The sequence below is a fragment of the Rana temporaria genome, chromosome 3 (assembly GCF_905171775.1).
Source record: "Rana temporaria chromosome 3, aRanTem1.1, whole genome shotgun sequence".
NCBI classification, from domain to species: domain Eukaryota; kingdom Metazoa; phylum Chordata; class Amphibia; order Anura; family Ranidae; genus Rana; species Rana temporaria.
Window position 1 is genome coordinate 243,722,301 of NC_053491.1, and position 14,969 is coordinate 243,737,269.

General features: G+C 46.4%; 1 protein-coding gene across 1 annotated transcript in view; it reads left to right on the forward strand.

Moving 5' to 3' along the window:
- Positions 1 to 8,013, forward strand: part of STK10 (serine/threonine kinase 10) — a 185,251-nt gene extending 177,238 nt beyond the window's left edge. The window contains exon 19 of the mRNA XM_040344536.1: positions 5,911 to 8,013. Within this exon, the coding sequence (XP_040200470.1) occupies positions 5,911 to 6,048 (138 nt within the window). The 3' untranslated portion in view covers positions 6,049 to 8,013. The remainder of the gene's footprint in view (positions 1 to 5,910) is intronic.
- The last annotated feature ends 6,956 nt before the right edge of the window (positions 8,014 to 14,969 follow it).

The window sequence follows — 14,969 nt, forward strand, 5'->3', positions numbered from 1 at the left end:
AGGACACACAGTGGCCAAAAAGGAATACTACAGCCTTAAAGACTGTTCTGAAGCCTAGAGATAGGCTGTTCGCTTTTTCTCAGCAGTTTTTTCTTTGGCAATACTACTAAGGGGGACAGAATGTTTTTTCTCTCTTTGGTTTAAAAAAAAAAAAAAAAAAAAAAAAAAAAAGAAAACTTAAAAGTAGAGAAGGCATTGCTTGTCTCCCGAAAGGGTTTTGGGGTAATAATTTATTTATAAATTCCAAACACCGTTAAGTTAGCGGACGTACCTCGGTATTGTACCATGGCATCTGGTTCTGAGGGTACAAGAGGTGGGGATTCCCCCAGAGAGTCTGAGGTCTCGGACAAAGTTATGCCGCTGCTTTCCCGAGAGGGAGCCTTAGTGGGACCATCGGGATCTGGGGCTGGAGCTGGCACGGGTCAGTCCAACCCTAGGGTGGTCACGGACGGGGTACTGTCCACCTCCTTAAAGGAGATGGAAAAAAGAACAGAAAAAATGATAGCCAAGGCCATGCGGGGCAGAAAACGGAATAGATCTCCGTCGCCCGAGCGTGGACCCTCAGAGGAGGAGGTCCTTTCCGCAGGGGAATTGGACGACCTCTTGGACAAGGACCAAGCAGGTTCGGGGATCGAGGACCCGGATACGGAGGAGTCTGGGGCAGCCTCCCAAGGGGAGAGCTGGTGGGTTCAAGCCTTAACGGACTTGGTCCATAGAGCATTTAACTTGCCAGTACCAGATCTCCAAGTATCGACGGTTTCAGCTTTGGGCTCACTAAGAGCGCCTCAAAACAACGCAGTTTTTCCGATCCATCCTCTACTAGAGGAAGTTATGTTCCAAGATTGGACCAAGCCAGATAGAATCTTTTTACCACCTAAAAGATTCTCTGCCTTATATCCTATGGAAAATAAATTTTCCAAGAGATGGGCAACACCGGCGGTGGACGCAGCCATCTCATGTGTTAACAAATCTTTAACATGCCCTGTAGAAAACATACAGGTGTTCAAGGATCCGGTTGATAAACGCTTGGAAACGCTACTAAAAAACTCCTTCACCACTGCAGGGGCAGTAGTGCAGCCAGCTGTGGCTGCGATTGGGGTTGCACAAGCATTATCTGATCAAACTAAGCAGATGCTTAAACTTATTCCTGCCCAGCAGGCAGAGGAATTTTCGGATGTCCCTAGGGCCTTACGCTTTACGGTAGACGCAATTAAGGATTCTATCCAGCAAGCGTCACGTTTATCGCTATCCCTTATCCATATGAGAAGACTCTTATGGTTAAAGAGCTGGGAGGCAGAGCCCCCATGCAAGAAGCTCCTGGTAGGGTTCCCCTTCCATGGAGAACGACTCTTCGGAGAAGACCTGGATAAGTACATTCAGACCATTTCAAGCGGCAGAAGTACTCTTTTGCCCACCAAGAAGAAGTTTCGGGGGCCTGTGTTTAAACGACAGTACTCCCCTGGGCAGGGGCCCTCTAATACCAAACAGTATCGACGGCCTCCCGCAAGATCAAACTTTAACTTTAACAACAAATCGCAGGGACAGGCCGCTGGAGGCAAGAAGCAGTGGTTTCGCAAACCAGCAAAACCAGCCCCCAAGCCGACCTTATGAAGGGGCGCCCCCACCCACGAGGGTGGGGGGAAGGAGGAGTCAAGGGTCCCAAAAGATCCGGAGAAGGGAGCCGCATTAGTGGCGGCATTAAATCATCTACTCTCCCAGGAAGTAATAGTAGAGGTACCAGTCCTAGAACAAGGGCTAGGTTTCTACTCCAACCTATTCATCATCCCAAAGTCCAACGGAGATGTCAGGCCAATTTTGGACCTAAAGATGGTAAATGCATACCTAAAGGTCCGCTCGTTTCGGATGGAATCCGTGCGGTCAGCAGCTGCCACACTCCAGAAGGACGACTTCATGGCATCCATAGACATAAAGGATGCCTATCTTCATGTTCCAATTTATCAGCCACATCAAAGATTTCTACGCTTTATGGTGGCTTCGCGTCATTACCAATTCGTGGCGCTTCCTTTTGGGTTGGCTACGGCCCCCCGGGTGTTCACGAAGGTCCTAGCCCCAATCCTAGCCAAACTAAGGATCCAAGGGGTCACGATCCTAGCGTACCTGGACGACCTCCTAGTCATAGATCACTCGTCTCCTGGCCTGGAACGAGCAGTGGACCTCACGGTTCAATACCTCGAGAGGTTCGGCTGGGTCCTAAATCGAGAAAAGTCAGTATTCCAGCCCACAAGGCAGTTGGAATATCTCGGCATGAGGTTAGACACAGAACAACAAAGGGTGTTTCTACCTCTGATAAAGGTCAAAGCCATCAAGGAGTTAATCCTATTGGTTCTAAGCAAGAGAGAACCAACTATTCGCCTATGTATGCGGTTACTAGGCAAGATGGTGGCCACATTCGAGGCGGTACCATACGCCCAGAGCCACACTCGCATCCTGCAGGCAGCCATCCTGTCAGCATGGAGCAGGAGGCCACAGGCCTTGGATATCCCTTTGCCGCTCTCATCAAGAGTCCGACAAAGTCTGTGTTGGTGGTTAGACCCTCAGAATCTACTGAAGGGGAAGTCTTTCAGCCCAGTGGCTTGGAAGATAGTAACCACAGACGCCAGCCTGACAGGCTGGGGAGCAATTTTGGACGGTTGCACTCGCCAGGGTACTTGGGCAAAGCCAGAGAAGCAGTTGCCCATCAACATCTTGGAGCTCAGAGCTGCTCGACTAGCCCTCAGGGCTTGGACGTCCAAATTGCAGGGGTTCCCGGTGAGAATTCAATCAGACAATGCCACGGCCGTGGCATACATAAATCACCAAGGGGGAACCAAGAGTCAAGCCGCTCAGAGAGAGGTGAGCTTGATTCTCCTGTGGGCAGAGGCTCATGTGCCCTGCATATCGGCAATATTCATTCCAGGAGTGGACAACCTTCAGGCGGACTTCTTAAGTCGCCAGACTCTGTTGCCGGGGAATGGTCTCTACATCCACAGGTCTTTCAGACACTCTGCCAAAGATGGGGAGTGCCGGACGTGGATGTCATGGCATCGAGACTCAACAAGAAACTAGACAGGTTCATATCCCGCTCAAGGGATCCGATGGCCTGCGGAACCGATGCGCTGGTTTGCCCATGGTATCAGTTCAAACTTCTTTATGCATTTCCCCCACTCCAGTTACTACCCCGCCTGCTGCGCAGGATCAGGGTGGAGCACATACCAGTCATTCTGGTAGCTTCAGCATGGCCCAGAAGGGCATGGTATTCACTAATCCTGAAGATGGTAGTGGGAGACCCTTGGACTCTTCCTCTACGGCCAGACCTGCTATCGCAAGGTCCGATCCTCCACCCTGCCTTACGGCATCTAAATTTGACGGCCTGGAAGCTGAATCCCTGATTCTCAGGGGTAGAGGTCTGTCTCAGAAAGTAATCTCTACCCTAATCAGAGCCAGGAAACCGGTCTCTAGGGTGATTTATTACAGGGTCTGGAAGGCCTATGTAGGCTGGTGTGAGTCCAAAAGATGGCTTTCTCGCAAGTTTACCATCGATAGAGTATTAAGTTTTCTCCAGCTAGGAGTGGATAAAGGACTGGCATTAAGCACAATCAAAGGACAGATTTCAGCTTTGTCAGTGTGGTTTCAGCGGCCGCTGGCCACCCACTCGCTGGTTAAGACCTTCCTTCAAGGGGTCTTGCGTATTAATCCTCCAGTTAAATCCCCACTTTGCCCGTGGGATTTAAATCTTGTTCTGTCAAGTTTACAGAAACAACCTTTTGAGCCGTTGGCTGAAATTCCTTTGGTTTTACTGACAAGGAAGTTAGTATTTTTGGTTGCCATAGTTTCCGCCAGAAGAGTATCGGAACTGGCAGCCTTATCCTGTAAGGAACCATATCTTATTTTTCATAAGGACAAGGTCGTTCTCCGCCCTCATCCTTCCTTCCTACCAAAGGTTATATCCAGTTTTCATCTAAACCAGGATTTGGTATTACCATCCTTCTTTCCTAAACCTACTTCCAGAAAGGAAGGGTTGCTGCATACCTTGGATATTGTCAGGGCCATGAAGGCCTATCTTAAAGCTACAGAGAAGATCCGGAAAACAGATGTGTTGTTCATTTTACCGGATGGGCCCAAGAAGGGGCAGGCAGCTGCAAAATCCACCATCTCAAAGTGGATTAAACAGTTAATCACTCAGGCCTACGGCTTGAAGGGGTTGCCTCCTCCGTTATCATTAAGGGCTCATTCTACTAGGGCCATGGGCGCCTCCTGGGCAGCACACCACCAGATCTCTATGGCTCAAGTTTGCAAGGCGGCAACCTGGTCTTCTGTCCACACGTTTACAAAATTCTACCAGTTGGACGTAAGAAGGAATACTGATACAGCCTTTGGGCAGGCAGTGCTGCAGGCTGCAGTTTGAGACCCTCGGATTCCGGGGGCTCCCTTTTGAGTTAAATTTAAAATTTAAAATTATTTTTCTCAACTAAGTTGGATTTATTATGTTTTGAGTATATCTCTAAATTAAATCATTTTGTCTTGGGAAGATGTTCTCCCTCCCCTCATTGTAAGCATTGCTTTGGGACATCCCATATAGTAATGAATATGCCGCTCTGTGTCCCGTGATGTACGATAAAGAAAAAGAGATTTTTAATACAGCTTACCTGTAAAATCTTTTTCTTGGAGTACATCACGGGACACAGAGCTCCCACCCCTCTTTTGGGGACCATTTTGGGAGGCATACTGCTTGCTACAAAACTGAGGTACTCCTCCTATGGGAGGGGGTTATATAGGGAGGGGCACTTCCTGTTTGAGATTGCCAGTGTCCATCACCTGAAGGTACTCCATATAACCCATATAGTAATGAATATGCCGCTCTGTGTCCCGTGATGTACTCCAAGAAAAAGATTTTACAGGTAAGCTGTATTAAAAATCTCTTTTTTAGTGTTGGGGTGGACTTATCATTTAACCATGAATTGTGGTATAATTATTACTCTCACTCTGGTGTTCTTGGCAGTATCTCACATGTGGTACAATTGCTGTTTACATACATGTCCATGCTTGCATTTGAATGTATGCGGGGGGGGGGGGGCACTTTTTTACATTTTATTTTTATTATTTAAGATTTTTTTTTCACTTTTTAATATTTTTGGGGTTTTAACCACTTGAAGTCCAGGTTTTTTTAAAAAACATCCTAAGAAAGGTAAGAAGTTAATGTGTAAATGCACTGGTGGAGCTTGGGTACAGACTATCCATCCTTAGGATTGAATGGAGAGTGCACAGCCAGCCCTGGCTCAAAATATTATAACAAGCGGTGTGGCGCTTTGTTGGTGATATTACACTGGATCAGAGATAGGCGAGTATAAAGCCTGGTACATACGGGCCGAATATCTGCTGCTTCAACAGAAACTGTCCAACAATGTCCAGCTTCTGTCGAAGAGGCATGGCAGAAAGACATCTGCCGATTGGCATTGGGTCAGCGCTCTCAATCAATGGCTGTGAGCACTGACAGTCCCCCCCCCCCCCTCCCCCGTACAGCAAGCTCCTGCCAAGCTCCTCAGTTTTTCTTCTTTCAGCCCACTGGGTTGAATGAAAAAAATCTAAGTGTATCGGGCTTAAGCCTTGCCGAGAGCAGAGGACAGCTCAGTATTGGGGAAACTGCACCAAGGGGCGCCATTGCATTTCATCTGCTCCCTAAATATATTAGAGATTCCAGATGTTGCAATCACTTCTTTATAAATATTACTACTTGGTGAACATACATTTAGCAATTCTTCCAGTGTGTTGAGCTTATGTTGGATGTGAGTTGTGCATTATGTAAGGTACAGTGTGGTTTGTACTTATTATTAATTCACAAACAAGAATCCTTAGAAGTTTTTTAGCTTTTATTTTATTTCTCATCTGTGTGTTTTTTTTACTTTACACCAGGCACTGGAGGATGACTTGGAGCAGAAGAAGCAGGAACAGGAAATGTTTTTCCGCATGAGTGAAGTAGAAGTAGGACAATATGGATCAATCCAGAAACCTGCCAGGTTTTTTGCCTACAGTTCAGCTGAAGCTTCATAAAGTTTTGTTTAACTAAAGAGAACAATACAGACTGTAAAGTTCACCTGCAGACAAAGCTGGAGAAAGATTTCCAACAACTTAACCAACTACTCCTATTGGTGGTCCCAGCATATCTGTAAAGACAGGTGTAAGTTATCTGGAGGACATTATAAAATCTGAGGATCCTGTAAACCATAGGAAGAAGTCAGTGTTTATTATTGTACATATAAAGTTTTACTTGTGTCCTAAAAGGCCAAAAAACGTTACACCCTATGTAGGGTTGGTTTCAGGGACAAACCATTGTTTGGCTCTGTGTGCATAGTCTTTCTAAACAAAAAACAAAAAAAATCCAATGTGCTTCCATTTAAAAAAAATATATGAAAATCAAACTGTATACATACTGTCAATTTATTCCTCATCCATTGCTTGTATCTTCACCTAGATGATCTGTTTACCACAGTGCTAACTTTTGTGTCACTTCATAGTGTGTACATCACTCATATACCAACCATCATTACAGATTCTTCTTTTTTTGTATCTGCAGCACTTTTGTCTACATGGTAAACTCTCCATGTAATCTTACATGCCAAAAAATAGAACAGAAATCTTTTAAGAGACTCTTACTTTTCCAATCAGTGCAAACTATTCCCCATAGGCCTCTGCCTCCCCATAGCTCAGAGCGTAGGATCATAACCCCTGTGTAAGTTCCGTGTCGGAGCTTCCACATGGTTAACTTCCTCCTCCTGGACATGTTCAGGCCTGGTGAGTGGCAACTTAGGACCGGGCACTGCATCTTGGGATAAGGATCAGGGGGGAGGTGTTTCTTACAAGAGAACCCATCACTTTGCCCTACAAGGTTAAGTTAGTTAACTGACTCTCGTTAAGTTCAGAGAAGCCCTGTAGTTTAAATGCAGGCCAGAATATAATCTGCAGTATTTATATTTGGAGTTTCAAATCTTTTATGTGGTTTATTGTAGAAGAAGAAATGAATAACCCAAAGAAATCAGATTTCAGTTCACTTCAAGTTTTGTCATTGAAAATGGAATCCAGTCTTAATGCTATGGGTTATTGCTTTATTCCCTATCATATCTATTTTATTTAATTAAAGCATGACAAGGGACCAAGTGAAAAATATTTTCTTTAGCCATCTACCCAATTAATGTGCCTTCTAGATATTCGCATAAGGGTTTAATATATTTCATAGCTTTGTTTAGTGCATTATTGCTGGTTGAAATGTAGCAGACTGCTGGCCAGTCATTGGTGAAGGTCAAGTTAAAGAAGTGAGGGAGATCACTTATAACATATGGAGTAATGGATCAGTATAAATCTTGTATTTTGCAAGAGCTGACTGTTTATTTACCATGACGGTACAAAAAGTGAATATCGTCTATGATGTGGCATCCCAGAGCAACCAGATCAGATGACAGTTTGACAGGCTAGTGATAGAGCAATGCTGATAGGTTTCTCTGTTACCACTCTTAACACACCGCTCTTTGCCTTATTAAATATGCCTAAGGAATTTAGCAAGATGATAGTAATAACATGGTATACTACTTTGCTTTCTAATCATTTTTACACCCAATATATTTGACATTATGTAGCCAGAGACTAGCTCAGTTCATGTGAAAAATGTGTATTCCCCGATAGGGATAGAAGCTATTGACTGCAGCTGGGAACAGTTTGAGTCCTGCATGATGTGAATAAAGCCAAAAATCCATAACAACTAAAAAAAAAAAAAAGAAGCCCACTTTGCTAATTGCTGCTAACTCCTGGAATGCTGTGTTTCGGTTTATTTCAATTCTGGACCTGTATTGTAGAAAAATAAAATTCTCTCGATACTGGAAAGTAATTTTCATTTAAACGGCAAATTCTGCATGAAACTTGAATGCAGTTAAAATTATTTTCAGAAGAGTTTTCAGCTGGGGCAAAAACACTGTGCAATGTATATAAGAGAATCTAATAAAGTAACCAGAGAATAAATGTAAACTGAAAGTTCCTTTTTATGTGAGTGTGGTTTTATATATTTATTTTGTTAACGTATACCTGTCTCTTACGTGTGGTGAAGGAAGTAAATTCATGACAGCAGATGATCTGATAAGATTAATGCGTTTTGGTTGGGACATTATTATTTTTTTAATTCTTATCTCAAGCAGGTTAAATGGGTTGTAAACCCTTAAGGTTTTTTACCTTAATGCATTCTATGCATTAAGGTAACAAACCTTCTGTAGGAATCCTGTTCTCTGCTTCAAGGTTTCTACATTTCTTTGTGCCACATACAGTGGGTATAAAAAAGAAGCACCACCCTTTAAGGCTGAGTTCACACTGCAGCACATGGCGGCTCACAGCAGGGGTTCAGCGCGTCCCCATTCACAGTTTCAGATCTGGCTATAGCCCAAATTTTTGTTTGAATTCGGACCTGAAACAGACCAAAAGACACACAGAACTCCTGTGCAATGCGCACTGAAGCAGCTGTGGAGATGGGTGAAACGACTCCATAGAGAGCCAGCCACAATCTCCTGCTGTGCGAATTGGCTGCAGGGAAAAAATTAGCACATAGTGGTTGAAGGTGTAAACTTTGGGGATCTTTAGAGTTGAAAATGTATTTATTGGTTTCGTATAAACACATAAAAATAAAAGAATAATACAAAAGGAAACAATAATCAATGGTACATAAAAGTGACGATCGTGATCAAACACGTAATTTGAGTCAGCCCAATGGCTATCGCCCACAGCTTAACTCCTGATGTCTTATAGGAAGTAATGAACGTCATCGGTCGTCTTTAGGAGCAGAAAACGACTCCCATCAGGCGGGTGTCAATGTTTCCGATCAGATAACATATGAAGAATTCAAAGTAAAATAAAATAAAAAAAAAAAAGGAAAAGAGAGGAAACGAACGACCTAAAGAAGGTCATGGAAAGGGAAAAAGAGAAAAGGAAAGAAGAAAGAGCAGAAAAGAGCAGGAAACAGTAGGGGTAGGGCACGAGGGCTGCTGTGAAAACATTTGCTGGGTAGGGTCACAGGAGGGCAATGGGGAGGGACATCCGGAGGTATACGCCTCGATCAGCCCAGAAATAGGGTCATAGGTCAGGGCGGTCGTGCTGGGGGTGGCAGCATGTTAATGAGAGTATCAGAGGCGGAGAAGTGGAGCCAAGTCGATCACAGCATCTTGAATTTATCAAAGGAGTCATTGTCAAGGGCCAGCATCTCCTCCATTCTCATGGTATCATTCATGATTGAAACCCACCGTGACAAGGGGGGAGTGACAGTCGTTTTCCAAAATGAAGGAATGAGCTGTCTCGCTGAGGACATAAAGAAACGGAGAAGACTTTTCTTTTGAGACGAAACCGACCCAGGGAGAATGGAAAGGAGGGCGATCTTGGGGGAGGGTGTCAATGTGTCATCATAAATTTTATTATAACAAGTAAATACCTGAGTCCAGAAGGGGCGGATCCTCTCGCATTCCCACCAGATATGGAGATAGGTCCCTGTAGAAGAGGTGCATCGCCAACATGTGGCTGGAGTAGACGGGAACAATTTGTGTAACGTGAGGGGGTCCCTGTACCACCGTGACAAAACCTTATAGTTCTTTTCCTGGGAGTAGCAGGATATCGTTGATTTGTGAGTAAACAGAAACGAGGTCTGCCAGTCCGATCGGGATATGTCTTCTTTCAGATCTGCAGACCACTTCCCCGTGTAAGGAGGCAAATCACCATGTAGTAGAGCTTGAAGGAGACAGTATATGGTAGAGAGAAGGTGTCTGGGTGTTTCAGAGAGGGAGCACAGTCGTTCAAATTCAGTGTAGGGGCGGTGGATTTGGGAGGAACTGTGTAGACACTGTGCAAATGTAGAGAGGTGAAGGGTGGTAAGCCAGTCTATGGGACCCGTCGATGTGACCGGAGTCCCTCGCAGCGGGTCCACAAAAGAGTGTGCTTGTGGCCAGTCAGAACGCCTAAAGGGCCCTATTGTGGCCGCCCCTATGCCCTGGGGGAATATGGGGTTATCGAACAAAGGGGACAATGGGGAAGGGTCGGAGGACAAGGAGGTGCATAGACCCCTATGGACCCATAGTCTGAGAGAGGCAATCGTCAATGGCGAGAGGGACGGCAAGCGGGAAAAATTGGACCCATATCCCCAGAGAAGGGCCCGTAGATCCACGGGTGTTAGGTCTTGTTCGATGGCGACAGAAGCCTTTAGGAAAGGGCGGGGGAACCATTCCAGAATGCGTGCCACATGAGTGGCTTTGTAATAAGTCTCAAAGTCGGGTAGACCTGCTCCACCCTGTAACTTCGGGAGTGTGAGTAACTTGTATCTCACTCTGGGCATCCCCCTATTCCACAGAAATCTGATAGCTAGTGAGCGTAGGGCCGCAAAAAAGGTTTTAGGGACTAAAACAGGGATCGTCTGAAAGAGGTATAATAATTTGGGGAGGGTGTCCATTTTAAGGGTGTTGATCCTTCCAAACCACGGTAAGGGGGAACCTCCCCATCCCTCCAAGTCCTTCCGGATGCGAGAAAGTAAAGGGATATAGTTCAGGGAGAACAGGTTGGAAAGGTTGGAGGGTATTGTAACCCCCAAGTAGGACACTCCCTTCGCCTTCCATTGGAATGAGTAGTTAGACCGTAGGGAGGACATCACAGGAGCAGGGAGAGAAATGTTGAGAGCTTCAGTCTTGGAGACGTTAAGCTTAAAGTTACTAAAAGACCCAAACCTTTGAAATTCATGGAAAAGGGATGGTAGAGAGGTATGGGGGTGTTGCACATAAACCAGGAGGTCATCAGCATATAGGGACAGCTTATGGTGAGCGGAGGGTGTTTGTATACCCTGGATGGAGGCGTTCTGCCGGATAGCACAGGCCAAGTGTTCTATAACAATAACGAATAATAGAGGGGAGAGGGGGCAACCCTGCCGGGTGCCATTAGCAATGTCAAACGGCTCAGAGGTTGTGCCGTTTACCAGAACCGAGGCAGACGGCCGGGAGTACAAGGACAGCACTTTAGAGATAAAGGTAGAACCTAGCCCCAATTGTTCCAGTGAGAGTTGAAGAAACTCCCAATTGACCCTGTCGAACGCCTTTTCGGCGTCGAAGGAAAGGAGGCAGGCTTTCAGGCTTGTACGTTGGACAAGGGATATAAGGTGAATCGTTTTAGTGGTGTTGTCTCGCGCCTCGCGGCCCGGGACAAATCCCACTTGGTCATTATGAATCACGTTCGGGAGGAGAGGAGACAAGCGATTGGCCAACACCTTGGCGAACAGTTTGAGGTCAATATTGAGCAAGGATATCGGCCGATAGCTGGTACATTGGGAAGGATCTTTGCCTGGCTTAGGGATCACAGAGATGTTGGCGGATAGGAGATCTCTTGAAGGCAGATGGAGATCGTCTATGGCGTTAAAAGCCTTAGCTAAAAGTGGCGCCAGTTGGAGAGCAAAGGTTTTGTAAAAGCGGGGGGTATAACCATCTGGGCCTGGACACTTGCCTATTTTCAAGACTTTAATGGCACCTAGGAATTCGGTCACTGCCAGGGGTTTGTCTAGTTCCAGGGAGTTTAGTTTGGGGATAGTAGGCAATGCTGTTTCCCTAATGTAGTCTTGCATGGTGTCAGTAGAATGGGTGGTGCGGGCGAGTGGGGTTGTGGGGGAGAGGTTGTACAGCCGGGAGTAGTAATCCCTGAAGGCAGAGGAGATGCCTTTCGTATTAAACGTCTTGGTTTGATCAGGGCAGGTAATGAAGGGGATGGAGCCTCGGGGCGGTCTGGGATGGAGGATCTTTGCCAGGTGTTTGCTACATTTGTTGGCTAGAGAATAATAATGATTACGCGCTCTGTCCCGAGCTATCAAGGAATGTGTATCTAAGAGTTGCAGTAGATCTCTACGCGCGTTTGAGAGTCGTACGAACACGGCGGGATCCAAGTCCCGTTTGTGGAGGGATTCGAGGTCCGCTATGGTGGAGAGGAGACGGCGTATGTCATCCGTTCTCATCCGCTTGAGACGGGAACCGTGCTGTATGAGCACTCCCCGGATCACACATTTCAGGGCATCCCATTGGATAAGGGGGGAAGTAGAGTCAGAGGAATGATCAGCGATGAAGTTCCGAATGGTTGTGGAGATGTCTGCCACACAGACGGTGTCCCTCAGTAGATTGTCATTGAGCCTCCAGTGCATACCGACGCGAGATGTTGGAGGGCGGGCTAAGGTCAGATAGATCGGGGCATGGTCAGACCATAGTAGGTGGCCTAGGGAGGCCTGGAGGGGAGTATCTAACAAAGACTGTGATATCAGGAAGTGGTCTAGCCTGCTGTAAGAGTTGTGAGCTGCAGAGTAGTGACTGTAGTCTCTCTCTGTGGGATGCTGGATACGCCAAACATCCACCAGATGAGACGCATGTAGTAGGGATTTGATGCGTGTCAAAGAGGAGAAGGAAACAGGAGACTTACCCGAGGAAGTGTCTGCAGATGGGGACATAGCGAAGTTGAAGTCTCCACCGACGATAAGACAGGGACCCCCAAACGAGGATAATCTGGTGAGAATGGATGAGAGGAACCGAGCCTGGTCCACGTTAGGTACATAGATGTTGGCCACTGTAAAGAGAAAGTCATTTAGTCTCAGCTTAAGAAAAATAAAACGGCCAGCTACATCAATAAAGGAATCTAAGATCTCAGGTTTGAAGGACTTATGAAAACCAATGGACACCCCCTTGGATTTGGCCTGAGGGTTAGTACTGTGAAACCATTGCGTATAGTATTTATTGCGTAGGGCCGGAATAGAGCCCGTACGGAAATGTGTTTCTTGGAGCAAAAGAATATTTGAGCGCATTTTGTGAAAGTGATATAAAATCTGGCTCCGCTTCTCCGGCTTGTTGAACCCCCGACAATTAAAGGATGCTAAAGCAATAGGGGTCACCTTAGCCATGAGAGTGGATGGTAAGTATCAATATTGTCCCAGAAATCAGCAGCCCTCGATCGAACCAGCAAAGTTGAGAGAGGCACAGGGAGAAAGAAAGGGGGGGGGGAGAAAGGAAGAGGGGAAGTGAGTAGAGGTAGCAAGAAAAAGAGGGGCAAAAGAGAGCAGTAAAGAGCAAAAGAACCCATAATGCAGGAAGGTGAATTACTATATCTCGACCACCATACTCCAAACCACAAATAGGAGGTAAAAACAATAAGCAAAGGGAATCTTGGTTCAGAGGATGAGGTGATCGACAAACTATTCTTAGAAAAAAAAAGGTTCGAAAAAACAAAAACAAAAAAGGCCACTAGGTGGCACCAAAGAACCATAGGTAAGGAAAAAAAAAAGACCCTTACCACTTGACATACGACAGTATATCACTCAGTGTCCAATATGGCACTGAGAAAAAAAAAAACCCCTTAAGGGGGGGTGCGAGGGAAGACCCACAAAGCAGAGTAATCCCTAGGTCCCCCAGCTCCACGGAGTGTGAGAGAAAAAAAAAAAAAAACAATAATAATAATAATAATTATAGAATAGGTTAAAACTAACAAGCATGCAGTACAACATGTAATGATGGCAAATAACAATGACACGTAACAAATTGCAGGGAACAATCAATCGCATGAATAATGCCACACATCTCGGGGTGAACAAAACATAACAGGCCCCCAACATCAGGCAGTCCAGCAGATCAAAAACTTGTCCCACAAATATAGCGATGGTGATAAAAAAAAAGAGAGGAAAGAGAGAAAAAAAAAAAGGGGGGGGGGAAAAATCAGGAATCCAGCTTATGCTTAGCCATCAGCAGTACAGGGGGGTTCCCTGTAAGAGTGGGAAATCAGTGCGGAAAAGCAGGACATCTCAGTCATTGGGGCCCTGCCGGGGCATGGATCCGGAGCGTTGAGGCGTATGCTTGGGGTTGCGTTTGCGGCCCTGTTTCTGCCATTGAGGTGCAAAGGGGAGGCCCGGCGTAGTAGGAGTGAATGGCCAATCTGGGAGAGAGACCTGCGGAAGCGCCAGTGTGCTGAGGAAGGAAGGCAGATCTCCTAAGGTGCGGAATATGGCGGTTTTGCCCTCGTGGTGTACTCGGAGATGGAAGGGGAATCGCCATTGGTACTTTATCTGTTTAGCTTGCAGTAGCTGTGTAAGCGGCTTCAGAGCTTTCCTCATCGTCAGAGTCTGACGAGACAGATCCGGGAGAAGCATCACAGGGGCATCGTTGAAGAGGATAGTGGTCTGTGAGCTGGCCGCTCTCATGATTTCCTCCTTGATCTTGTAGAAGTGAACTCGGCATAATGTGTCCCGTATAAAAGAGGGGTCAGGGGTCCGGGGCCCCGAGGTTCTGTGCACACGGTCTAATTCAATGGGGTCATCTTTGGGGCGCTGCAGCAATTGGTTGAAAATCGCCGTCACAGCCGTGGGCAGATTTTTGGGGTCAACCGTTTCGGGGATCCCGCGAATGCGTATATTATTGCGACGATTTCTATTTTCGATGTCGTCTTGTTGGTAAGCGAGTTGCTGCAGCATGACAGTGTGGGTATTGAGTATTTGATCATGAGCCTGTACAGTGTTGCTGAGGCTATCAGTGGTGTTATCTATGTCCTCAAAGCGGGCACCCATATCTTTCTTAAGGTCAGAGATCTCCTTTTTGTGCGCTTTTTCTATTCTGTGGACACAATTTTCAAAGTCAGATTTAGTGGGCAGGGTCCTGATGTAACTGTGAAGGGACCTCATCTGGGCCTCCATGTCCCAGCAATCTCCTGAGCCCAGGGATACATTAGACCTGCTCCTGGTGAGCATGGAGGGAAACAGATTGTCCTCAGGGAGCGGGAGATGGCTATGGGAGCTCACCTGCGTGTGGATTGAGGACTCAGAGCGGGCTGGAGACGGCGGGGCCGGCGCCATCTTGGATTCTGGGCGGCGGAGTGCAGCGGCCCGAGATCTGGCGAATAATTCCTCGAGATCGCCGCTTTGTGTATTTCCACGGGTGCCCCTCGGTGCC